Genomic DNA, 27,427 nt, shown 5'->3' with positions numbered 1-27,427 from the left:
TGGTCAACCTGAACCAAAAGTCACGCTGAAGGATTTAGAGATCCCTAGAGAGAACACTCCACTAGGCATTTGTAGCTCCTCCAGTGCAATTCTATGGTTAATGTCTGGCAGATGTTGACCACAGAGTTGCACTGGAGGACCTAGAGATTCCTAGAGAGGTGTTCTCTTCAGTAAAAACACTGTGTTTTTGTTATTTGTGGTTTTCCCACTTTCACGGGAGTCCTGGGCCCCTAAGCCCAGCGAATGTGGAGGGACAAATATATATCAAATGCCTGCTTAAATAAAAAGAACCAAGCAGGGAGTGGGACCAGCCTAGGCTTCCATGGAAGGGCATTCCAGGTGGGAGCAGCCACCAAGAAGGCCCTCTCTCATGTCCTCTCCAAGTGAACCTGTGACGGTGGTGGGACCCAGAGAAAGCCTTCCCCAAAGATCTGAGTGTTCTGGCAGGTTCATATGCGCCCGGAGATATGGTTCTTCAAATAGTCTGGAGCTAAACCATATAGCCCTGCCTCCTTGCACCGACTGGGTGACACCTTGGGCAGGGATGGCACTGTGGCTGTAGGAAATCAGTTTCCAGTCTCAGGCTGTGTTTACACTGGAGAAATAATTCAAGTTTAAGTGGCATGGCTCAGTGCTGTGGAATTCTGGGAATTGTAGTTTGTTGTGAGCTCCATGCCACTTAAACTGAATTATGTCTTCAGTGTGAACACAGCCTCGTATTAGGCAGGGACTTTATTGTCCTTGCTTTGGGATTTATGCTTTCAAAACAAAGCAGAACAATAAATTAAATTAAATTAAAAACCATTACATAAAACAATATAAAACAATTAGAAAGCTAAAAGGAGATAAAACATCGCAGCACAACAAACTACAGCCCCTACAATCCCATAGCAATGAGCCACGGCAATTAAAGCGGTGTCAAACCGGATGATTTCTGCAGTGCAGACACGTTTGCACTCTTAAAACGGGGCTAGAGCACTTTAAATGCCGTGCCTGACTCCTGGTGCATTCTGGGGTTTGTAGTTCAGTGAGGCTTAAAGCTCTGCCTGAATAGTCTAAGCGCCCTTTTTAAACTACAACTCCCAGAATGCAACCTTAAAGCTCGTTTTAAGAGTATATGTCAAGCGCTAAGCCGAACGGACTTTGGAGCAGTAGTCCCCAAATTGTGCCCCTTTAAGAGACTTTGGACTTCAGCTCCCAGAAGCCTCGGCCATGTTGGTCAACGGCTTGGGATTGTGGGAGCTGAAGTCCAAAGTCTCTTAAAGAGCGCAGTTTGGGGCATTGGAGGAAGGAGGTGGCTTCTCTACAGGCGGGATCAACTCCGCCCCTTTGGAACGCTGGTGACAAATGGACATGTTTCCAGCCAATGGCCGCGAAGGACGCTGCAAAGTCTGCGCGTCTGAGCCAATGGGGGCGCGCGATGGGCGGGTCCAGGCTGGGGCTTTGAGGACGTGGCTGGAGCAACGCGTGGAGGAAGTTCCAGTGGGTCCTCAGCTGCTTAGGAAGAAGGGAGGCGCCATGGCTTTCCCTCCTGGCTATGGGCCGCCAGGTAAGGAGGCCTGGAGGACAGCCACGTCCTCCTTTTCCAGGACCTGTCCTCCATTCCCCCCTTCAGCCCAGGAGGAGTCCCAAAATGCCCCCCATTTTGAGCAAGGCTGCATCCACACTGGAGAAATAACCCGCTTTGGCACCGCTTTAACTTGTTGTCTGGTTCAAGGCTATGGAATTCTGGGAGTTGGAGTTGGTTGTGGGCCCAGAGCGGAGCGGGCCCCACAACCAACTCCAACTCCCAGAATTCCATAGCCTTGAGCCAGACAACAAGTTAAACAAGTTTTCTGGCTCAAGGCTATGGAATTCTGGGAGTTGGAGTCTGTTGTGGGCCCAGTCCACTCTGGCCTCAGAGTCCTAGGTCCCAAAACACACTGCAGAAATTATCCATCTTGAGACTGCTTTAACTGCCCCAGGCTCAATGCTAGGGAACTCTGGGAACTGTAGTTTTGTGAGACATTGAGCCTTTTCTGTCAGAGAGAGAGAGAGAGAGAGAGCGCTCAGGTGCCACAACAAACTACAGTTCCCAGGATTCCCTAGCACTGAGCCAATGCAGCTAAAGCACTCTCAAACTGGACTATTTCTGCAGTGTGTTTTGGACCTAAGGCAGGTTTAAAAAGTCGTAACAATTTAAAACCATGTGCTTGCAGTCCATAGGAAGACAAGAGGAGGGATGAATCTATGGCTTTTCTCTGAGACGTTGATCCCATTCCTGTTTTGTTTTGTCTTCTGTCCTCTTGCTGCAGGTTCCAAACACAGGGCAAGGATCCCTCCCATGCCGCAAAACGCAAATGCACCGCAGCTGTTCGATGACACCAGTTCGGCGTATGGTCTGCAGAAGCCAGGTTACCCTGCCCCAGGGATTGACATGGGCTTCAACCAGATATTTGCTGACCCAGTGGCCAACGTTGCCATGGCCTATGGCACCACAATTGCGTCTCAGGGGAAAGACATAGTGCACAAGGAGGTAAGGAAGAGAGTAGTCTTATTTCTATAAAGTTGACTGTGGAGAAGAGAGGGTTAAGAGGGGATATGATAGCCCTGGTTAAATACTTGAAGGGATGTCATATTGAGGAGGGAGCAAGCTTGTTTTCTGCTGCTCCAGAGAACAGGACCCAATGGAGCAATGAATGAAAGCTCCAGGAAAAAGAGATTCCACCTCAACATTAGGAGGAACCTCCTGACAGTAAGGGCTGTTTGATAGTGGAACACACTCCCTCAGAGATAGTGGAGTCTCCTTCCTTGGAGGTCTTTAAACAGAGGCTGGATGGCCATCTGTCGGGGATGCTTTGATTGAGATTTCCTGCATGGCAAGAGGTTGGACCGGATGGCCCTTGAGGTCTCTTCTAGCTCTATGATTCTATGTAATGGTTACTTTATTCTCTCCTCTCAATGATTCATGACCAAACGTGGAGCTGCCCACTCTTTTAAATAATGGCTGAGATCCTATATCAGAAATACCTGCTGCATGTAGCTACATCTCTGTAGCTATGTCTCGCCCACCCGAAAAGCTACCTTGTAAGCCACATAGCCCTCAGCACAGACATTTGTGGGTTGTTGAAAAGGGAAGAAATGATCCATGATGTGTCTAGCTGCATTCCTTTAGCTGGACATGCTGCAGCAGTCACTGGCTGAGCTTTCTGGGATGCCCCTGCAGATTATATCTTTCAGTATAACCCAGTAAAGAAAAATAGCTGGATCTATCACTGCTCATCCCCTCACTCTATGACAGTGATGTCCAAACTCTGGCCCTCCAGGTGTTTTGGACTTCACCTCTTAGCATCTCAGACCATTGGCCAAGCTGGCTGAGGCTTCTGGGAGCTGAAGTCCAAAACACCTGGGGGACCAGAGCTTGGACACTGCTGCTGTATGGTAACCCAGAAAAGGAATGGCTGTGTTGAGGAAGGTGTATATCTTACAAGATGGGGGTTTTGGGGTGGGAATTTCAACCTATGCAATGACTCCAAAAGTGAGGCACAATGTTGTAAGACAGACTGCTAGCTGTTTCTCACAATACAGAAAACATTCAGGGGTAGCTGTGTGGGCCATTTAACAAATACAAACAAAAATCCATCAGTGATACCTTTCTTGCCCAACCGAAATGCACAGTATACTTGTTGCAAGCTTTTGAAGCTCTTCATCAGACAGGATGTTACAAACCAAACAGGAGGGGAAAAACAACAACAATTGGAGATGTTAGTCAGATGCCTGCATGTTGTTTCAGTGCTTAGTAAAGATGTTATAAAAGATATCCTCCCCATCATAACATCTTTACTAAGGACTGAAGCAACACGAGGGCATCGGACTAACATCTCCAATTGTTTTTCCCCCCTTCTTCTCCTGTTTGGTTTGTAGTTTATTAAGAGTTTACTAGAGCTCTCTGACTGAGAAAGCCAGTTATCTCACAAAAGTACAGTTCCCAGAAGTCTCCATAAGTCAGAAATGACTTGAAGGCACACAGTACAAACATAATAAGTAACCAATGCATAAGTAAGTTTTATGTTGGAATACATACATACTGCCTTCTCTGCTTCTTGCTTCCATCAGATCCACCGGTTCATGTCCATTAACAACCTGAAGTACTTCTTTGCAGTGGACACCACTTACGTGATGAAGAAGCTGGTTCTGTTGGTTTTCCCCTACATGCATCAGGTACAGATGGCATTTTATACCCTTAGTCTCGGTTTGAGGTTCTTGGGGTTTGGTGAGTGGATTGGCATCCATTGAGAAGCCTACACTGCTGGGTTCCATCCGCCACTGTGGGTGAAGAGTGGGATCTAGCCACTGTTAAAAATGCTCTTGCTTCGTCTCTAAGAAACGTCTCTGCAGTGACTTCAGGTTTGTATGGCAAGGGAGGAGAGGTAACCCTCCAGAAGAGCATTTTGGATCAGTCAAAGGGCCTCTTTCACCCATCGTTCTCTATTCCCACGGTGGCCAAAGAGAAGGGCCCTTTCTGTAGTGGCATCCTGAGTCTTGAAGGCCATGCCCCGAGATGTATGCCTAGCACCAACTTTACCGGCACCTAATCAGGATGAAATGGGTAGGTTTACCTGGGCATTTATGAACAATAATTAATATGATTGGTTCTCTGATTTCTTTTGTTAGTATCTGCTGATACCTGGATGTTTTAATATCTAGTGCAGTGGTTCCCGACCCTTTTTTCACATGAGTAACCTTTAGCAGCCCATTTCCATAAATTGTATTTTTCTCACTAGCAAAACGTATGTAATTAATATACAGTGCGCCTGTGCCTTATGCAGGGATCTGTTCTGGACCCCTCTGCATAAGGCAAGTAGCGTGTATGCTCAAGCCCCATTGAAAATAATGGAGCTCATGCATCACGGGCGCGCGCGTCAATCAACTTCCGTCATGTGGCTTTAGCGTAAAATGAAAGCCACGTAAAAAGTGCCTGCGTATGATGTAGTTGTTATTTCAAATGTATGTGTTGTAACTGTAAATAAATAGCCCAATAACGGAATTACAAAGCAGTTGAATAATATGATGAACAGAGAGTGCATAAAAACGCATACGACAAATATTTTATGCAGACAAATATTTAGTGTGATCCTAGAGCTTGCTTTGAGGCACATAGTTTTTGTAGTCACTTTCAAAGTGATGTAAGATACAGTCTGAAATCTGGAACTTCTTTCAGTTTACTACGGTATTTGTTTTTTTAATATAAAGATATATAAATATAAATATATTAATATATAACAAGAGAAAGCCCTTTTCACAAGCTCCACATTTGAAAGTGGCAACAGAAACTTACCATAAGCACCTTGTCGGAAAGCTGTTCATAGTTTCTGCTGATGTCTGCCCAAAAGTGAATAATGGATTTTTATTTAAATTTAGCTTTTAGAGTACTGTTGTATCAATCAGAAGCTCAATCGGTTTCTCTTTTCCCTTGATTGATAATCTGCCATCTTGGAAGCATTCTTCTACAAAGGGACTTTCAAACCAGTTCTTTTCCCCAGGTTTTGAGAAGTACTTCTCAAAATATGATTTTAGTCCTTTCAAGTGTTCAGTTATTTTTTTGGCGCATTTCCTGAGAGAGAGATGTACCTTAGGAAATTGCATAAAGTTCCAAATAATTCAGGTTGATATTTTTCAACACCTACAAAAATCTGGGTTGTTTTTTTTTTAAATCATAGATTCAATTTTGTCTGACACTTTGAAGATGATTATTGAATTATTTGGAAGTGGCCAATTTAGATGGTTTCTTTGTAGAAAAATGTCTGGTACGTATGCAAGAGCCTTCAGGCAAATCACAGTCATGAAACTTGGGCTGTATCCACACTGGAGAAATAACCCGGTTTGGCACCACTTTAACTGCTCTGGCTCAAGGCTATGAAATTCTGGGAGTTGGAGTATGTTGTGGGCCCAGAGTGGAGCCCACATAATACACAAACTGAAAAATTAATCTTAAAATTAATCTTAAAATGATGACAAAGAAAGGAGACGTAGAGAAGACCCAGAAGAACTCACTCATTGAGTCTAAATTGTTTATTTGTAAGTAAATCATAATATAGAAATTAAAAAAGCAAACAACAGCAAAATATCTAAATACAGCACAACTACAAAACACACACACAAATAACCTAACAATCTAAAAATAATCTAAAAACCCTGATTTCCCCTCTCTGTCCCTCTCCTTAAAAAACACTATATTACATATATATTAAATGAAACTAACCTAAACCAAATAACTACATATAACAATCTTAACTAAAATTGAACTTCTTGCCCTCCCATCCCAGGAAACTTAAAGCAAAATATAGTGAACCTCTATAGTATTTATTATTATTATTATTAACTTTTATTTATAAAGTACACTTTTCTAGTCTAAAACCACTTCTGTTATAGTATTCCTGATATCTGAAAAGCTCACTGTCTAAATTTTTCTCATTGCTCCATTTCTTTTTTTAATCACTATTTTATTTTTAAGAAGTTGAACAGAAATAACACTTTACATAAAGAAAAAACGTTATTCCATTTATCTCCCCCTTTTTAATTTTTTTATTCAATTTATTTCTTAAGCATTTAAAAAAAAACCTTACTCAGTGTGATGCGGTGGCTATAAAGGCCAGTGCGATTCAAGGCTGCATCAATGGAAGTATAGTGTCTAGATCAAGGGAAGTAATAGTGCCCCTCTATTCTGTCTTGCTCAGGCCTCACCTAGAATACTGTGTCCAGCTCTGGGGACCACAATTCAAAAAAGGATGTTGAGAAGGTGGAACGTGTCCAGAGGAGGGTGACTAAAAGGGTGAAGGGCCTGGAAACCATGCCTTATGCGGAGAAACGTAGGGAGCTGGGTATGTTTAGCCTGGAGAAGAGAAGGTTAAGAGGTGATATGATAGCCCTGTTTAAATATTTGAAGGGATGTCATATTCAGGAAGGAGCTAGCTTGTTTTCTGCTGCTCCAGAGAACAGGACCCAGAACAATGGATGCAAGCTCCAGGAAAAGAGATTCCAGCTCAACATTAGGAGAAATGTCCTGACAGCAAGGGCTGTTTGACAGTGGAACAAACTCCCTTGGAGTGTAGTGGAGTCTCCTTCCTTAGAGGTCTTTAAACAGTGGCTGGATGGCCATCTGTCGGGGATGCTTTGACTGAGATTTCCTGCATGGCAGAATGGGGTTGGACTGGATGGCCCTTGGGGTCTCTTCCAACTCTATGATTCTATGATGATGTAGGTTTAAAAAAAAGTTTTTTTGAGACATGCCTTATTGGTAATATGGAATAAATATAAACCCAGGCTGTGTTCCAAAATGCCTTTATGGTTCTTAGCACAGGAAGCCTTTTATAGAAGAGAAACAATAGGTAAAGAAAGATGGTTAGCGTATCAGTACCTCTTGGAGATTTGTCAAGGAGAAAATAAAAATAATTCAAGAGAGCAGTTAATAGTGGAGGATTACAGTTTTCAATGGTTTTCTGTGTTATAGTTGTTGGAAATATTTAAAATGGATAAAAACACATCTACAGTAGACGGTTATAGTTTTCAATGGCTTTCCTACTGGAAAGATTTAAAAGGAATAAAGAAAGTTCTACAGTTTTGAACAAAAATAAGGAAATGTGAAATGCAGTTGTGTACAGATGGCAAATGTGATTCTTAAAATGTACATATTTCCATTGAAATTTGAAATGGAAGAACAAGTTAAAGATGATGGTATTTGTGTATCTGTGTAAGTTAAAGATGGTATGATAAAATGGGCGTTTTGGTTATACGGTAATATACAGATGGATCAATGGGGAAATATGTGGCCAAGGGGATTGAAATCCCTAGAGAAGTATTCTCTCTAGGAATCGCTAGGTCCTCCTGCATAGCGTTTGGTGGACGTTGACCATAGAGTCACACTAGAGGACCTAGAGATTCCTAGAGAGAACATATTAATCAAATCCATAAATAACCAAAGCCACAAATGTGGGGAACCAAGTGTATTTCAAAATGGTGCTCTGGCAGGCAATGTTTGATAATGTACATACAAATGTGGTGATCTTTCTTCTTTCAGAACTGGGAGGTTCGCTACCATCGAGACGTGCCTCTTACTCCCAGACAGGATGTCAATGCACCTGACCTCTATATTCCCAGTGAGTATGAAATAGCCTTTGGAGATATTATATGCTTTTTGTCTTTATGTAGTTTACCTGGCCTAACACCTGGTACTAACTTTATGTAGTTACCTGGCCTAACTTCTGACAGTAAGGGCTGTTTAACAGTGGAACACATTCCCTTGGAATCTGGTGAAGTCTCCTCCTTTGGAGGTCTTTAAGCAGAGGCTGGATGGCTATCTGTCGGGGATGCTTTGATTGAGAGTTCCTGCATGGCAGAATGAGGTTGGACTGGATGGCCCTTCTTGGGGTCTCTTCCAACTCTAGGATTCTATGACTCCCAGCTCCAAGAACTGAAAGTAAAGTACAAACAAAAGCAGATAAATACATGGGTATGGGTTTGAGGAGAAAACCCAAGAAGTACGTTTCAGGACTTGTTTGAACAAAAAATGTGTAACTTCTTTTTTAAATTTTGCTTTCTTCTGATAGACAGTTGTAACAGAGAAGATTGAAAGAGGCAGTGTAGCAGATTGGGCCTCTGCCATCAGGCAGATGGGTTTTCCCGTCCTTCATGTCCAAACGTCCACCGTTGTCCAGTGGTATAGAAAGAGTCAACTTGTATTTAGTGGTTGTTTTTGACACTTTTTGCATTAGTTTGGCAGCTTGAATGGACTGGGGGGAATGCATTTTTTTTCATATTACTAACCTGGCTGCACATAACTTTGAGAGGAAGGAAATAGATCCCACTTGCACACTTTTCTTTGTTTTCTTCTGCTGTGTGTAGCCCTTGGGAGTCCACCTTTCAGAGTACACCCCCAACCAGGGATAGCTTGAGCAGAATTAGTTGTTATGGGGCCTATTAGCTGTGTGGGAATGCTGGACCCCATCAGAGAAAAGACTGGAAAACTTCTGTGCTGTAAATCCTCTACTGCTTCAGTTGCCACCAGCAAAGCTTACCTTATAGCAATAATGTTTGCTAGCATTCAGTATCAAACAAAGTTACGGAGAGGTCTGGAATTGTGACCAGTTCAGGAGCAGAAGTGGCAGTAAGATTTTGTACTCAAGATGATAGTTCATATTCCCTGCAGTGTGGAATGATACTATCCTGATAGTGCAAATTTGGGCAACCAAGAGTAATTTGCCTATACTACCAAATAGTTTCCAGGCAAAGTACTGAGTGTTGGTTATTACCTTTAAAAACCCTATATAGTTTGGGTCCAGGTTACCCACAGGATTGCCTCCTCTCATACAATCTGCTCTGTATACTTAGGTCATCTGGGAAATGTTGGCTCCAACCAGCCAGGACTGGCAACAGTTTCCCAAAGGACCTTTTTGACTGCCAGAAGAGATATGATGATGATGATGATGATGGTGATGGTGGTGGTGGTGGTGATAATGATGATGATGATGCTATTTATCCTTCAGGTATGGCCTTTATTACCTATATCCTGCTTGCCGGGATGGCTCTTGGCCTACAGAAAAGGTAAGAATGTGGGGTGTCCCCACTACTTCTTGTTGACATTATTAGGAATACATTTCCAAACTAGAGTGTTAATGTGGAGGGGACACTTTCCTGACTAGGGATGTGTGAGAAATGCATTTTCACGTGAAATTACCCAATTTGTTCTTCTCAGAAATGATGTATATAGATCTAGCCTTGAAATCTAATTAACAGCACACATCATTTGGGGAAAAATGTTCCTGTTTGAATAACTGTCCTATTGGTTATTCTACAATTGCAACTTCATGATTGTGGGGTCTTGTCAGTGGTGGCCCTCATACTTTGGAACTCTCTTCCTTAAGTTAGGGAGGCAGAAACTCTGCTCAGTTTCCAATGAAACATGCCTTTTTGTGTGGACATTCACTCACTGATAATGTTCTTGGTGTTCCTTTTCTACCATTGATTGTTGCAGTTGTTTTTGTTAAGAATTTAACCTACATTGGGGGGCCCACATTTGCTTGTTGGGTGAATTTCAACACGGAGAAATGTAAGGTACTGCACTTAGGGCGGAAAAATGAAATGCACAGATACAGGATGGGTGACACCTGGCTGAATGAGACACTTATACATGTGAAAGGGATCTGGGAGTCTTAAGTAGACCACAAATTGAACATGAGTCAACAATGTGATGCAGCAGCTAAAAAGGCCAATGCAATTTTAGGCTGCATCAATAGAAGTATAGTGTCTAGATCAAGGGAAGTAATAGTGCCACTCTATTCTACTTTGGTCAGGCCCCACCTGGAATATTGTGTCCAGTTATGGCACCACAGTTTAAAAAGGATGTCGAGAAACTGGAGCATGTCCAAAGTAGGGCAACTAAAATGGTGAAGGGCCTGGAAACCATGCCCTATGAGGAACGCCTTAGGGAGCTGGGGGGTGTTTAGCTGGGGGAAGAGACGCTTAAGAGGGGATATGATAGCCCTGTTTAAATATTTGAAGGGATGTCATATTGAGGAGGAAACAAGCTTGTTTTCTGCTGCTCCAGAGAACAATGGATGCAAGAAAAGAGGTTCCACCTCAACATTAGGAGGAACTTCCTGAGAGTAAAGGCTGTTCGACAGTGGAACACACTCCCTCAGAGAGTGTTGGAGTCTCCTTCCTTGAAGGTCTTTAAACAGAGGCTGGATGGCCATCTGTCGGGGTGCTTTGATTGAGAGTTCTTGCATGGCAAAATGGGGTTGGACTGGATGGCCCTTGGAGTCTCTTCCAACTCTACGATTTTGATTCTATCTGTCTGTCTGTCTGTCTGCACATGGAAAACTGCACATTGGAAAATGAAATGCAAACACATAGTTTAGAAAAGGGGGAAATACATATTATTATTATTATTATTTTATTTTCTTATATCCCAACGTTTTCCCACTATATGGACTCAAGGCGGCGTTTTGAAAACTCTTGCTTTCCTTGCTCCCTCGTAGGTTCTCTCCGGAGGTCCTTGGAATGTGTGCAAGCACAGCCTTTGTGTGGGTGGTCATTGAGGTTCTTGCGCTCTTGCTGGGTTTGTATTTGGCAACAGTTCAGAGTGATCTGGGCACTTTTGATTTGCTTGCTTACTGTGGCTACAAATATGTTGGGTAAGTGCAGAGCTTGGAAAGTTACTTTTCAAAATGTAATTGGTGAAATTTGTTAAAAGAACCCCATTCGGTAACTTGTTAAACACCGCAGAAAAGTAGTTTGTTACATTACTTGTCATGTTATCGCAGCTATTTAGTTTCTTTTTTACTTGCTTTTAAAAAGCAAGGTCCTGGTCTGAATTTTAGGGGGCAAAAACTCTGAATGCCCCAAGAAAGTATTTTTAGCCTCTAAAAATGAGTAAAAATAGTAAACAAACAGTAAGAGCTATTCAACAGTGTTACCCTTGGAGAGTGATGGCGTCTCCTCCTTCGGAGGTTTTTAAACAGAGGCTGGATGGCCATCTGTCAGCTTTGGTTATGAGTTCCTGCACGGCAGAATGGGGTTTGGACTGGATGGCCACGGTCTCTTCCAACTCTGATTCTATGATTCTTTACATGGCAGGGATAATGATACTGGTCGCCATTGGGTCATTTGGCCAAAAAAGCAGCGCGTTACACGTTAAAGTTATTTCTAACATATTACATCCAATGGAATCGTGTGACACCTTTGTGACTAACTGAAAGATAGAAGCTGGCAGCATGAGCTTTCATTTTAGCCTGATAACATGGGCCAGAAATACACAAAAAGCAGATAGGGAGATTTAACGTTACTCTCATCATCAATAAAAACTTTAATACCCAAATAGAAGATTCCATTTAAAAAAAATTTGTTTGGAAAATAAAATGCCTAATATCATGGAAGCCATATTATAGGATACTTTGAAGGCAGGCCTCTGTGGACTTTTTATTCAAGAGAGAGCAAAAAAGAAAAAAGAACGGAGCTAGATTTTATTCAAGAAGGAGCAAAAAAGAAAAAAACCATAAGAACGGAATTGTTATCACTCAACTTATCAGTTGCTTAGATACCGGGGATATAGCAGTAATCAACTTCTCCAAAATGAAAAGCAAAATTAGCTGACCTGGACAGCAGGAAAACCCAGGCATCTTTACACCAAAGCATATGACTACAAAGTGTGCAGAGGGTCAGGATGTCCTCTGTATATACACTACACAGAAAGACCATCTCGCAGTAAGCACCAACTATTCTTTCTCCTAAATTGAGGTATGCCTACGCTGATCTAGACCTTTTCAACACACAAAGAGCCCCATGTTGAGAAGGCATATATTTTACCATCTGTGAATCTTGGTATTTCATATGCCTATGGCATCTTTGACGGTGGGACTTGAGCATTAATTTTACCAGGTTAATATCCAATTCTTCCTCAAAAGAGGTAGTAGTGATATATGAAATTCTCCCTTCTTGATCCTCCACACTACCTTGTGAGGTAGAGTTAGGATGAGAGTGCCGTTTTGAACCCAGAACTCTCCAAGTCTAGTATGGCACCCTAACCTTTGTACCATACTAACCCTTGAAATTTCTTTGTCCCAGGATGATCCTCGCTGTGGTGGGTGGTCTGATCTTTGGCAGCAATGGCTATTATATTGCCTTGGCCTGGGCCTCTTGTGCACTTATGTATTTCATGGTGAGTACCTTTTGTGAGAGAGGAATTTGGTGGGTATGGCCTCTGATACACACACAACAGAGCATGAAGCCCAAACAAGTGAGCATTTGAACAATCTGCTTTTTCTCCCTCACCGTTTATTAAGGCCACACTCCTGTAGCTGCAGAAGTGATCAAGAACCTACAGTTGTTAGAAAAGTGAAGTGTGATCCCTCACCAAGTTATAACTTGAGAACAACTTAGGTTGCATCCGCACTGCAGCAATAACCACTTTAACTGCCATGGCTCATTGCTATGGAAATCTGGGAGTTGTAGTCTTGTGAGACATTTAACCTCTGTCAGAGAGGTCTAGTGCCACAACAAACTGCAATTCCTAGAATTCCACAACATTGAGCCATGGCAGTTACAGTGGTGTCAACCAGATTTATTTCTGTAGTGCGGATGCATCTTTAGTCATAACTTGTTCCTGTGGGGAGAAGGAACTAAATGCAAGTAATGTGTTATTTCCAAGCTTTGAGCAAGACATCCCAGGTGAAGATGAATTGAATTTTCCAGGGCTCCCAAAAACAAGTACAAAAATGAAAAGAGATTCACCTGAACATTAGGAAAAACATGTTGACTGTAAGAGCTCTTCAGTAGTTAAGACAGTCTCAGAAGGTGGTCGACTGTCCCTTCTGTGGACATTTTTAAGAGTTTGGTTGGCCATGCTTCAAGTGCTTTATTTGTTCATTCCTGCACGGCAGGGCTTGGATTATGTGGTCTTTGTGGTCCTTTCCAGCAGAACCATAAAAAGCCTGCAAAAAGTGGTGAAGGACGGAGTAAGAGAAAATGTCGTGACAATGAGGGAGGGCAGTATTGGCAGTGCTTCTTTCAGGGCTCCTGGTGTTTCTGGGATGTCAATGTCAACGAACAACTCTTGAGGTCTAGTGCTATGGATAACCAGAAGAGGGAGAAACTCCCTGGGTGGACAAATTTACTGTTATTAATATTTCTATGCTTTGCTTTTTGCTCCAAAGCAGTGCATAACAAATCATAAAACAAAACAATAAATCAAGAGAACAAAATGAATAAAAAGAATGCACTAAAGGTTAATATAAGAAGCTAGGTGAAAGAGTTGCGACTTGCCATCACCACTACCCAATTCAGAAGCCAAGAGACTGGGAACCTTACAATATTTTTATAGACAGACAGACAGACAGACAGACAGATAGATGGATAATTGGGGAGGGGATGAGAAAGTTTCCCCCCACCAAGCCTGACAGCAAGACTCTGGTGCCCCTCAACAGGGATATTTCTGCACACTTTAATAACTGGACAAATGTCTAACCAAGTACATTAGAGCACCCATTGTCCTCAACCATTCAGGCAAGAGCTGATGGAGGTTGTAGTAGTCCTGTATCTGATTAATGGGGGAAATTCCCCTTCATGTCCAATAAAGTTAAAGGAAATGAGAGCAACCTTCTTACCAATCCTCTGATACTCCTCAGGTACGTTCCTTACGGATGAAGATCCTCCCTTCCATGGTGCAAGAGGGCTTGAGTCGGCCGAGCGGGCGGGCGCAGATGTACATCATGCTGGCGGCTGCGGCTTTCCAGCCCCTGATTCTCTATTGGCTGACAGTGCAGCTGGTGCACTGAAACTACACTGAGGAGAGGACTGCGCCACGGCCATTGGAATGCTTTGCTGGAACTCCTCTTCCTGCCTTTTTTTGCCCACTTCTTCAGATTTGACAAAGTGTAGGCTCAACTCTCCACTCCCATCCCCAATATAGTCCTGGCTTTGGAGGAGGAGGACAAATGGATGGATCTAGTACTCTCCCCAGGAGGAGAGGTGTAGAGTAAGGGAGAAACGTCATCAGAGGGGAAGCAAAGACTGCTAAAATATCCAGACTCAGTACTGGCCCAAAGGTGAGGTCCTAGGGCTGCGTGTTTCATTTCTAGTAGTGGTCATACCCCCCCCCCCCCGTCCTTGCTTGGATGGGAACACAGAGAACTGGGCAGGACAGAGCTGATCGGGAGTCTTTCTAGTCTGTAGGAACAATTTTACCATATAAGTCATTAAGAGCAGAATTGCCCCTTTGCCCCTTCTTCTTTTGCCTTCTGGAACAGTGTCCCCTCTCCATCTCTCTTCAGCTCACAGCTGCCTCCCTTATGTAAGGGCTCATGCTTGACCTCCTCCCAGAGCATCAGCAGCTCACCTTTGTAGAACAGAGCAGCAAGGCCTTTTTTTCCCAAGGAGCGTTCTCTTGTTAGTCACTCCTTCTCAATTGCTGAGGCATTGTCAGATATGTCACTTTGTTTTCATTCAGTATATATTTCATTCAATATATATTCACATGTATATTGAGCATTGTCAGTTTGTGTTTTTAAAAGGCTCTATTCCTGAATCCAGACTGACAGTCAGATGGTAGACAGATTTAAAAAAATAAAGATCCACAAAGGCAAGACAAGTTTTAGATTTTCACCCCATCTCTTTCTGAGAGGGTTAGTTGTTGGAAACAACAATGAGAACTGTACAAAAACTGCAACCTCCAGGAGATGTGCTCAGCAGTTCATGTCTGTGCATTTGTGTCTCTATGATTTCTCCTTCTGTGCGATTGCCAGTTTCAATGTCTTTTTCCCCTCCCCTCTGGCAAAGTTTCTGTGCTTTTTAAGAACCACACTAGAGTATACATTTGGCATTTTGTTGTGCATATGCCAAGTGTGACCATACTGGCTTGGAGATTTGGGGAGCTGGTGTCCAAAGAAAGTAACTTCCTCTGATGTGACTTATTTTTGGCTAGTTTCTCTGCATCATCAATTCTTTCACACAGTCTTTCCTACTCAGTAATCCTTCTAATTTATCTTAAGACTATACTCATAGTGGCCAGTAAGTGGCAGTAGCCACCTCAAAGACCTGCTGAAAAGAGGACTTACTTGTCCTTAGCAGTACAGTCAGCCCTTGCATTTGCGAGCTTAATTTTGGAGGGTTTGATTATTTACAGATTATTTGTTGTTTCCTCTGCTGTTGTCCTATGCCATTTTAAATAGGGGTTGCAAGTCTTGCAAAACTGAAAATGTGCAACAAGGCTTGTAAGTGCCTATTAAAAATGGTGTTGGGCAGCAGCAAGCCCTGCTAGTCACCAGCTTCTGCCTTGCAAAGGAACCCCACTGCCTCAAAGGCATCCATGGTGGGTTAAATCGTGATTTTTTGTGTGCTTAATATGGTTTGGGGTGCCTAGAGTTATTCACAATTTCCCCACTTTCGTATGGCTCCTGTGCCCCCCTAACTCCAGTGAATGTGGAGGGCTGACTGCACTTAGCTGTGCTAAAATAAACACCCCAACTTTTACCTTTTTAAAAAATACCTTGTCCATTGAAATGGAAAACCATTTTGCTTGCTGTTTTTAATTACATGGAAACTTCACACAGGAGTAGAATTTGTTCTTGGGGGAGTTGAAAGTTTAAGTACTCTTGCACTTGCTGGCCATCTTCCCAGCTTTGTAAACTTAGGGCCAGGGCAATGCAGCTTTTAAACACACTGGAGACCTTGTCTCTCCTTTTTTGCTGTTTTGCAACATCAGCCAATCTCTCAGCAAGTGCCTGAAAAAGAGAGAACCAAGCTAGAGCTGGTACAACAAGACATCCTCGCAACATCTTCACCGGTTGTGATAAATGTGGTCAGAGCACTCTTAGTGAGGAGCCTTCTCCTTCCAGAGGTTGTTAGACTTAAAGTCCAGCTTGCACAGCTGTTGCCCAGGAAGGATGGGAAGTGCACTCCAACATCTAGAGGGCCACAGGTTTCCCATCTTCTGGCACATCAGTGGCTTCTCCACTAGCCTTCCCCCTTGGAGTATTGCTTTTTATTCTTGATAATGTAGATCAGCAATTATAAACACTGGTTTTCCAGGTATTTTGGACTTCAGCTGCCAGAAGCCTCAGCTATCTTGGCCAATAGTCAGCGATTCTGGGAGCTAAAGTTCAAAACACCTGGGAGCCTAGAGTTTGGGAATCACTGAGTAGATCAAGGATGAAGGAAGTGTCCTGCAGCCCTTATCAGAGTTAAATTCAGACAACTCTGAGAAGACTACAGATTGTCCACCCTGATCTTCTCCCATCTCCAAATATACTGCCTTCCTGTGTCATTCCTGATTCTTAAGTTTTTCAGAGTGCCAGTTTGTCATTGGCTTTGGGGGGGAAATTATCTTAAATATAGCAACATCCATTTCAGGCGTGACTCTCATAGCACTGTTCCCTCACCTGGATTGGAAGCCTTGCTTGCCATGATGCGATGCAGATTTGCCTCTCTCAAAAGGTTTCCCCTTTCCTATGGTCCTACAAAGTTTTCAGACAGATTTGTGGTAGAAACACACAATGCTAGGCAACCCTTGTCACAACCCAGGGGTCTCTCCAATGAGTTGGGCAACAACCTGCATCATCCCTGAGGTCATGCTGGCTGGGGATGTTAGGAGAAGCCCAACTCAACTTAGAGGACACTGATTATGGATGGTCAAGTCTGCCAGTTTCATTTGAACTTTATAAATTTTGGCAAATACTGATTTTGAAAACCCAGGTGACATTAAATTTTCACGTACCAGGCTGGATAAAGTTGGGCTAGAGTCAGGGCTCACCCCCATCTCCCCAGTAATGCAGAGGAACGGGGAAAACAGTTGATAACAAATTCCCTGTTGTAACTGCTTCTTGTTAATGTATGTAGCTATTTGGTGGCCATGTACACTACACTTGACAGGAAGAAGGAGAAATAAGACAAATAAAATCTTCCTTTCACCTCTGTAGTCAGTCCCGTGTTGTTTCTGTGTAAAAAGTTGGTGTGTGTGTTAAGTCACTGGATTTGTCAACATAATGATATGTTGCCCTGTAAGGATGTTCTTACAGTTAACATTTTGGGCATCCTTTTATAAGTTGCAATGTTTTGCATCTGTCTTATGATATTGCAACTCACTTTTTTGCTCCTTGTTTAAGTCAGCATTCTTCCCCCCCTCAAAGTACACACATATACACCCCTTGTAAGTTACCCAGTGACCCCCAGCAATACAGCCACTGTCTGAAAGGGAAGTGATCAGTGATGGTCAGTGATCTGAATAGATTAGAAAGCTGAGCCAAAGCTAACAAAATGAATTTCAACAGGGAGAAATGTAAGGTACTGCACTTAGGACCAAAAAGAAAGAAAGAAAGAAAAAGAAATGCACTGATATAGGATGGGAGACACCTGGCTTATGGAGACTACATGTAAAAAGGATCTAGGTGTTCTAGTAGACCACAAGCTGAACATGAGTCAACAGTGTGATGCGGCAGCTAACAAGGCCAATGTGATTTTAGGCTGCATCAATAGAAATATAGTGTCTAGATCAAGGGAAGTAATAGTTCCAGTCTATTCTGCTTTCGTCAGGCCTCACCTGGAATATTGTGCCCAGTTCTGGGCACCACAATTCAAAAAGGTGTTGAGAAACTGGAGCCATGTGTCCAAAGGAGGGCAACCAAAATGGTGAAGGGTCTGGAAACTGCCCTATGAGGAGCAGCTTGTAGAAGAGAGGATTAAGAGGTAATACAATATCTCTGTTTAAATATTTGAAGGGATGTCATACTGAAGATGGAGTAAGAGATGTTTGAGAGTGAAACACTCTCTTGGAGTGTGGTGGAGTCTCCTTTGGCGGTTTTGAAACCAAGGCTGGATGGCCATCTTTCAGGAGTGCTTAATTCCTGCATGGCAGAATAGGGTTGGATGCAATGGCAACTCTGTGATTGTATGATCTCCTGGTGCAGAATCCTAGCCAGTGAGTAGCTAGCAGGGTACGGTGCATGGGGAGCGGGGTGTGTGAAGTTTGTGTGCTAAGTGCCTTCTGAAACATGCCCTCTGTTATATTAGCATTTTTATCCTATTAACCCTACCATATGTGGGTGCATGCATTAGGTGGAAACCAGACATTGTCATGTAGTCCAGTTTTTCTCAAATTTGTAGCCTGCCAGATTTTTTGGAGTTCAACTGGGTACTCCAATCACTGTGAATGATATCTAGGGGCAGCTGTGTTGGCCATATAGCAAATCCAACATCCTCCCCCTTTGGCAATGTGGTCACTGGTACAATTTCAGCTTCAAGGAAATTTAATGTCCATTTGCAATTCAAAGAAGACATTTCCTTGGAGTCCAGCAGGTCTCCTTCCTTTGTGAAGTGACACACTCCTATGTGGAGAACACTGTCTTTCTCAAGAGGTCTTCATGTTTTGCATCAGGAAAACTTTAGGTGGTGTAGAGGCAAAGCATGCCAGTCAGTCCCAATGACCCACAGAGTTGTCTTGGACAACGCTGAATCCCTTGGCTTCGTAACCAAGATGAGCACCACTCCCTACAGTTGGATACAACTTGACAGCTTTGTCAAAAGGGAAACCTTTACCTTTTAAATACCATAAAGGCACCAGATCCTGCCTGATCTTGGAAGCTAAGCAAGTCAACCCTGGTTAGTACCTGAATATGAGACCACCCACAAACACCAGATGCTGTTGGCTATATGTCGGAAGAAGCAACTGGCAAAATGATCTCTGAGTATTTCTTGCCTAAGAAAACCCTATGAAATTCTTGGAGGCCACCATGAGTCAACAGGTGACTTGAAGGCACACACACACCATTTTAAATACAGTTTCTCATTTAAGATTTCTTTAGATTTCTATACATACTCTCTCTTTGTCAAACTCATGCAGGTTTGGTGCCTAGTCTAATGTCTAGGCTCCAGCCTGCATACGCATAGCACTTTTCTGCTTGGCCTCTATGCTGCCTTCCATTTTGAACTCCTAGCCTTAGGTTGCTGCCTTTTAATTTTAATTTTTCATCGAACTCAGTAGCTGATTCTCAGATCTGGCCCACAATCATGAGTTTGTGGCATGACTAATGAAATGTGAGGAGCAGAGTAACAATAGCCACCAAGAAAGCCCTGTTGCAACAAGGCAGAAAGAAGGAAAAGTTGAAAATAATTGACTATGTTTAGCCTTGGAAAGAAAAGGGGATGGAGCAGGAACGAGATCTGCAGACAGATGGAGATGCTGTCAGCCTTCAAACGCTAAATTTAATTTCTCTATCTTACCAAGCAAAGATCTGCATATATTAATGGATATGGGAACAGTAGGTTGTGCATAGTACTGTGAAAGGGATCTAGGAGTCCTAGTAGACCATAAGTTGAACTTGAGTCAACAGTGTGATACAACAGCTAAAAAGACCAATGTGATTTTAGGCTGCATCAATAAAAGTATAGTGTCTAAGATCAAGAGAAGTAGAAGTGCCAGTCTATTCTGCTCTGGTCAGGCCCCACCTGGAATATTGTGTCCAGTTCTGGGCACCACAATTCAAAAAGGATGTTGAGAAATTGGAGCAGGTCCAAAGGAGGGCCACTAAAATGGTGAAGGGTCTGGAAACCATGCCCTATGAAGAACGACTTAGGGAGCTGGGGATGTTTAGCCTGGAGAAGAGAAGGTTAAGAGGTGATATGATAGCCCTGTTTAAGTTTTTGAAGGGTGTCATATTGAGGAGGGAGCAAGCTTCTTTGCTGCAGCTCCAGAGAACAGGAGCTGGAATAATGGATGCAAGCTCCAGGAAAAGAGATTTCACCTCAACATTAGGAGGAACTTCCTGACAGTAAGAGCTGTTTGACAGTGGAAGACATTCCATTGGAGAGTGGTGGCGTCTCCTTCGTTGGAGGTTTTTAAACAGAGGCTAGATGGCCATCTGTCAGGGGTGCTTTGACTGTGAGTTCCTGCATGGAAGGGGGTTGGACTGGATGGCCCTTGGCGTCTCTTCCAACTCTATGACTCTATCTTTTCTTTTTTCTCTCAGTTATCTGTTCACAGCACTTCTATGAGGGAGTCTTATATATTGCTTTTGCCCACACATAACATGTTCTTTCACAGAGAGTCTTAACAATTGGCCCACAAGGTAAGGAAATACTGGATGGCCACCTAGGATTCTTTGGGCAGAGGTAATGCTTGCAACGGATTCTGCAACATTACAAGACCACAGGAGCAAGCATTTTTTGCTTGACTTCTCAAAATGTACATCTCAAATCAAATGTGTGTAATTGGGGGGGGGGGCATTCTACTCATGAACAAACACTAACGAAATTACCACTCTGTCCAGTAAATCCCTTCCTATTTATAACTGGAGCCAAGGATCAGTGATGTCCCAGTGCTACTGTTTTGTTCACTTAAAAACACACACAGCGCTGCTTCCTATTAATTTTTAAATGCTTAATGTGCTGATGCAAGGATAGAAAAACCCAACCTTTTATTACAAAGCGCAGGGATGTGCCCCAGGCACAAAAAAACAACACACATCTGTGGTCTTTTGTGTACTTGCAGTGGGGTGGTTGAAGCTGATTTTACCCTGTGGCAAAGCACCTGGTTTCTATGAGAGACTGGGGGAATGGGAAGATGGAGACTCACCTGGCTGAATAAAATCAGATTTGTGCTTTGTCTGAAATGAAGCAGATGTCTCTCTGATGCTTTAGAAAGAACCTGAAGGCAATGATGTTTCTGGGACAAGGGAAATTGGAAGTATAATCCAATGGCAATCCGAACGCATTCATGGGGTTTCACGTTATTGCGTGATAGACTACCACACACAATTTCAGGCAATGGCAAGCTATTTTAGGGCAATGGGAAGTCAGTTTGAACACAATTCGAATTCACGTAAATTCGCTAAACTAGCAAATTCACGTTAATGTGTTCTGGCCCCGCTTTCTTTTCATTCAAAATTAAGAGAAATTCCTCCTGTGTGAGAAACTCCTAGGTGGGTTGGCTAGCTTCTTTAGGAAGGAAAAATTCAGATGGACTCTTACCTTCCCAGAGGTGTAGAGAACCTTTGAGACTGAAAGAAAGAAGTTGTCAGCATGAACTTTCCTAGACTTAAGTCTGCATGTGAGAAAGTAGTCTGAAGTCTCCGGAACCTCATGCTGACAACTTCTTTCTTTCAGTTAGTCTCAAAGATGCTATAAGATCTCTCTGTACCTCTGATTCTACAGACTAACATGGCTATATCTTTGAATTCTTCCAAGAGGGCTACTTGAAATTTCCACATTCATCAAATAGTTTAATGGTGCACAGTGATATGTGGGAGACATCTATGCAACGCTTGCAAAGGAATGATAGCAGCTTGTGCCATATCAAAAGTGAATGAATCTATCTTGAGTGCACAGATTCTCCCTTGAAAATCTTTCACACTTGGCACCTCTTCTCAGGACATCCAGGTCAGGGCTGAGCAATTTGTGGGGCTCCAAGTGATGTTGCACTGCAACTCCCATGTTGCCACACAATTTGGCTATCTGAGCTAGGTTAAATGAGGCTTGCAGTAGAATATTCGCTGGAGTGCCACATGTTCCTCATCCTAAGCAGCATGGTTCTACCATTTCTTCCAAATCTCATCCTTCTGACCCACTGAAGCAAAAATAAAGTGCACTGGATGAGGATCACAACTAAAGGACCAGGGAACCTAATGGTTTAAAACAGAAAGCTGCTGTCAGAATGGGTAATATTGGGATAGACTGATAAATTATCTGACTTGAAGTTGGCAACTCAACCTGCAACTGATCTTCAAACACTTAGCAGAAGGTTCTGGAAGAACCTTCGTCAAAAGGTTTTTTTCAGTTGAAACTCAGTTGAAAGCCAAATGCAAAGTACTTAGGTTAGAAATTTGTGGAACAAATGTGCCAGAGCACATGCTGAGCCCAGGCATATACAGTGGCGCCTCCGCATACGCGGTCTTTTTATAGGCGGCTTTGAGCATAGGCGCTCAAAGCCGCCGGCGCACGCGGGGCGGCGCGTCCCATTCAATTGAATGGGCGCGCGCACCCATTGTGCCGCCGCGCACGAGCCCCATTGGAAACAATGGGGCTCGAGCATAGGCGGATTTTTTTATATGCGGAGGGATCCGGAACGGATCCCCCGCGTATAATAAGGTTCCACTGTACTTTGTTTCAGTACTAGAATGGGGACTCACACTCAAATCTACTCCTGTTTTCTTGTTGCCAGACTTTCTTATCTAATTCAGAAAAAAAAGACAAACCTTCTGTTGTCATTTTTTAAACCACAGGGCATTAGAAACTGTTGCTGATCTACCTTCTTTCTACCACTGAAATTAAGACTGTGATTTAGTAAATACAACTCATGGAAGGGCTGTAGTCTCAGCCTCGCTTTCTCTGTCTGCAAAATGTGGGATACTAACATTTCACATGAAAGGAAAGATGGACAATTGAGGGACCGTAGGGCCCACACCTTTTCCTCATCCCTTGGCTATCTCCCCCCTTCTACCTAGAAAAAAACCATTTTGGCCAAAAAAGGAAAACTGACACTCTTGGATGCCAACAAAAGAGATTTTAGGAAACTCAGAGAAAACATCTGGTCCCTTCCACTTTCAACAATAGGTAACAGGGGTGGAAAATTGGCCCTTGGACTCTTTGTTGTCACAGGATTTGGCAGATCTGTGAAACACGTAGCCCTCCCAATGATGTTCAATTGCAATTCTCATCTGCCTTAGGCTGCATTACCAGTGGAAAGAGATGGTGAGTGTTACAATTCTCCGATTTAATGAGTTTACAACTAGATAAAGCACATGAAATCCCTTGGACATTCAAAAGCGCTATTCAAAACTGTGTATTATTACAATAATGTATAAACATTACTAAAGTAGAGTTGCTAGATTTTTCTTTTTCTTTTAAACCAACCTTCTTCCTCCATTATAAGCAACTCAGTCTGCAGCCATTAGTCTACAATGCGTCGCTCTCTTGACAGACATTATTGCTGCTCTTGTTCTATAGAGACATTTAACATTTCTGCTGTTGTTATATTATATCATATTTACCTTTTTCATAGAAGCACAGGATCGCAGAGCTGAAAGGGATCACAAGGACCATCTAGTTCAGTGCACTTCATACGCAACTCCAACACTCCTGAAAGATGGCAATTCAGCCTCTGTTTAAAGACTCATTTTGAATTCTGACTGCGATTTAGTAAATACTATTCAGGTATTAGCTACTTCTCCAATTTGGTGTCATCTGCAACAACCTGAGTCCCAGGACAGGACCCTGGGGTATGTTTCTCCAGAATGAAGGACAACTATTGGTGAGCACTCTTTGGCTTTGGTCTGTCAACCAGATCTACCTAACTGTTTAAGCCCACACTTCATCCATTTGCCTACAGGAATATCATGGGGACTTTGTCAAAAGCCTTGCAGAAATCAAGAAATACTATGTTCAGAGCACTGTCCTGATCTACCAAGCTTGTAACTCTCATCCACAACAAAAAAACAGAGATATGATTAATTTGGCATAATAATAATAATAATAATAATAATAATAATAATATAAATTCCTAACTGTACACAGACCAACTGTTTAATGATCTAGAACCTTTCCTAGTATTGTTATCAAACTGATTTGGTCAGTAGTTGTTTGGGTCCTCCTTTTTTAAATTGGAGACATTTGCCTTCCTCTAATCTGCTAGGTTCTCTCTCTTGTTCTCCAAACCCCAAAGATTAGTGACAGTGGTTCTGAGCTTACATTTACAAGTCTCTTTGGTATTCTTGGGTCCAGTTCATCTGACCCTGGAGACCTGAATTCATTTCAAATAGCTAGGTCAATGGTTCTCTGTCAGCCTGCAAGCACACCAAATGTGAAAAGGGGTGTGCATATGTGTGTACACCACTGATGATTGACAGGTTCCTGCAAAAGAGCCATGCTAAGTCTTTTTTTATATGTGCAATTCCCACCGAACTTCTCCGAATCTTCCACTGTTGGCACAGTAAGCACATGCCCCTTAGCATCCATATGGTGTGCAAAGGCCAGCCTGCCTGGCTCAGGGGAGAAGGAAAGAGGAAGAAGAGACTGCACTCCCTCCTCCTTTGCGTGCCTCAGGCCAGGCAGAGGTGGCTGGGTTGCTTTCTGATGATCTGCTCAATTGCACAAACACCCCAGTGTCCCAATCTGGGGGTCAGGAGGGGCAGGAGTGCGGAAGCACAATATTGAAAAGCACCCTAGCAAACCCTTCCTGGCTTGAGGCATGCAGAGGCCAGCCTACAAGGCTCAAGAAGGAAGAAAGGAGGACAACGTGGCTGCTTAAAAGATCCTACACCTGCCTTGTGCGCATTTCCCATTATGCTTTCCTTCAACCTGGGACATAGGAAAAATTGGCTTCCTTTTTAAAATGGATTTCCCATTCAGTTTCTCCAAATGTTCCATCTTTGGCACAGTAGGCTCATGCCCCTTACCAACCACAAAGCATTTCTCAGATGGGGCTGGGGGAGTGAAGAAAGAAAGTGGAATCATCAAACGATAAGAGTTGGAAGAGACCCCAAGAGCCATCCAGCCCAACCCCATTATGCCACACAGGAATTCTCAATCAAAACATCCCTGACAGATGGCCATCCAGCCTCTGTCTAAAGACCTCCAAAGAAAGAAATTGTGAGAGCTGAATGGTAAGGAAGACACAAGCATGCAGCACGAGGGTCCTGTGAGAGTTTGAGTCAGTTTGAAAGACGCCCTAGTGGCACAGTAGTTAAAATGCTAGTGCTGCAGCCACAACATTGTATGTTTGATCCTAGAGGAGGGCTCCAAGGTCCACTCAGCCTTCCATCTTTAGATCCCTAAAGGTAAAGGTTTCCTCTTGATATGACTGTCAAGTCATAATCAACTGCAGGGGGTGGTGCTCATCTACATTACTAAGCCAAAGAGCCAGCGTTGTCAAAGAGGACTGTGATCATGTGGCCAGCATGGCACACGGAACACTATTCCCCTCCCACCAAATTGGTACCTATTTATCTACTTGTGTTTGCATGCTTTCGAACTGCTAGGTTGGCAGAAACTGGGACTAGTGATTGGAGCTCACTCTATCATGCGGCACTTTGGCCTTGAATTGCTGACTTTACGATTGTTAGAACTGGCATCTTAACCACTAAGGTCTTTATCACACGGAGCTTTTTGGAGATTTTGCAGCTCAGATCCGGGGTGACTCCGGGTCCAACGATGTGGATTCACGTCATAACGTGAATGTTTTATCAGACGAGATTCCTTTCTATGGGCGCTCCTTCTGTAGCGCTTCCACAATGATTCCAAAGTGACTGCTCATTTTGGTGACATCAGAAAAAAAGTGAATTCACAGAATTTGCTTTCAAGATCACTTCGATTTCACTTCAAATTGGTCTGGTGTGGAAGATCACTCTGATGTCGCCTCCCTTGGCCCCCTGTGTCCTGCTCCTTCATCCCCCTCCTCCTCCTTCATGCCATCTCCTCCTCTCTGCCACCCTGCAACCTATCCCATCATCCCCCGACTGCTCCTTCAGCCCAATGAAGGATGACAGCTAAGGAGGGGGCAGGGAAGGAGGACAGCGTCCAGAGCCCCACTGAGCATGCGCAAGGGTCCCAATTTGAATTGTTGAATCCGCATGGTATGCACCGGTGTGGTAATACAATTTGCACACACTCCGCTTTGTTTGAATCCGCATCATGTGACTTGCCTTGGATTCGATTCCCCAATTCAAAAGGGCAATGGAAGGGCAACCAGGTGTGATAAAACATTCATGTTACGATGTGAATTCGCATAGCTGAACCAGGAGTCACACTGGATCTGAGCTGCAAAAAGCCCCATGTGATAAAACTTTAAGTCACCACATCTCAGTTTAGATCCCTGCCATCACTCACTTAGCCCCCCCTCCTCCTCCCAAAAGACACCAAAGGAAGGAAACAAGAGAGGTGGCACATACTTGTTCACAGAACCCCAGAGTTGAAAGAGACCTCAAGGACCACCAAGTCCAACCCCTGCCATGCAGGACAACGCAAGCAAAACACCCCCAATAGATGGTCATCCAGCTTCTGTTTAAAAACCTCCAAAGAAGGAAACTCCACCACCCTCTGAGGCAGTATAGTCCACTGTCCACAGCTTTTACGGTCAGGAAGTTCTTCCTAATGTTGAGGTGGAATCTCTTCCATCATGTTGTGCCCCAAGTGTTGCTGCAAGGACACTGTCTGCATCGTGGAAGGAGGGAAGCTTTGAAAGTGGCATGTAGTTGGAAGAAGGAGAGGGTGGTGAATGCAGCTTAGGGCTCCTTTCCTCCCAGGATGTGTGGGCTGAGACACAACTGTGCTACACTGAGCAGAGGGAGGTGTGCAATGTCTCAATGTAGATGTGAAGGGGAGTCACAGGAATAAAAAGTTTGCGAACCTTGGAGCTATATATTCCTTTATTACCTCTTCACTTATTCTGGGCTACATGGTTTATTCTATTTTCACCGGTTACGCCACCATTTTACTTTAGGGAAAACAAGGTATAAAGACTCAGTTTGGCCGTCCTGTTAGTATTTCACCAACCTTTCTATATAGTGGCCCTACTGTTTCCTTGTTCTTCCTCTTGCTCCAAACACACCCCAAAAATCCCATTATTTTTAATCTCTCTAGTGAGTTTGGAGCTCATTTGAAACTTTAGCTTTTTTGACCTTTCGCTTACAAGTATTCCTTTACAAGTATTGTTTATATTCAGCTTCTTAAAATTTCCAACACAACTTTTTACAACAGTCCCTGAGGGAGTGGAAATGGAGTGCCCATTTTGTTTTTAAAAAATTTAGAGGAAGGAAAGAAGGAAGGAAGGAAGGAAGGAAGGAAGGAAGGAATTAATAGTAATAGGATGATGACTCTCACCACTACCAATTTCAGAATTTTGGTTCCTATCTCTTCCATGTTTGTTTTGTTCTTATTCACCTCCAAGCACAGCAGAGTCAGATTTCTCCCC

The 27,427-nt window shown here is 43.2% G+C and overlaps 2 protein-coding genes across 2 annotated transcripts in view; one reads left to right on the top strand and one right to left on the bottom strand.

Moving 5' to 3' along the window:
- Positions 1 to 1,459: 1,459 nt before the first annotated feature.
- Positions 1,460 to 17,438, top strand: YIF1A (Yip1 interacting factor homolog A, membrane trafficking protein). The gene is made up of 8 exons (XM_089483489.1): positions 1,460 to 1,549; positions 2,295 to 2,515; positions 4,096 to 4,200; positions 8,057 to 8,135; positions 9,522 to 9,579; positions 11,016 to 11,171; positions 12,601 to 12,694; positions 14,160 to 17,438. The coding sequence occupies exons 1-8, from the start codon at positions 1,519 to 1,521 to the stop codon at positions 14,307 to 14,309; spliced, it is 894 nt and encodes a 297-aa protein (XP_089339615.1). The 5' UTR covers positions 1,460 to 1,518; the 3' UTR covers positions 14,310 to 17,438.
- CNIH2 (cornichon family AMPA receptor auxiliary protein 2) overlaps positions 13,862 to 27,427 on the bottom strand; it is an 89,492-nt gene continuing 75,926 nt past the window's right edge. Inside the window, exons 6-7 of the transcript XR_016272158.1 lie at positions 23,511 to 23,598; positions 13,862 to 16,253 (exon numbers count right to left, since the gene is read on the bottom strand). The gene's annotated coding sequence lies outside the window, so the exon portion shown is untranslated. The remainder of the gene's footprint in view (positions 16,254 to 23,510; positions 23,599 to 27,427) is intronic.

This window comes from Sceloporus occidentalis, unplaced genomic scaffold (genome assembly GCF_023333645.1).
Source record: "Sceloporus occidentalis isolate IW3139 unplaced genomic scaffold, rSceOcc1.0.p SCAF_20, whole genome shotgun sequence".
NCBI lineage: Eukaryota > Metazoa > Chordata > Lepidosauria > Squamata > Phrynosomatidae > Sceloporus > Sceloporus occidentalis.
The sequence above is the reverse complement of the archived record's forward strand: the minus strand, read 5'-3'. Positions and strand labels throughout refer to the sequence as shown.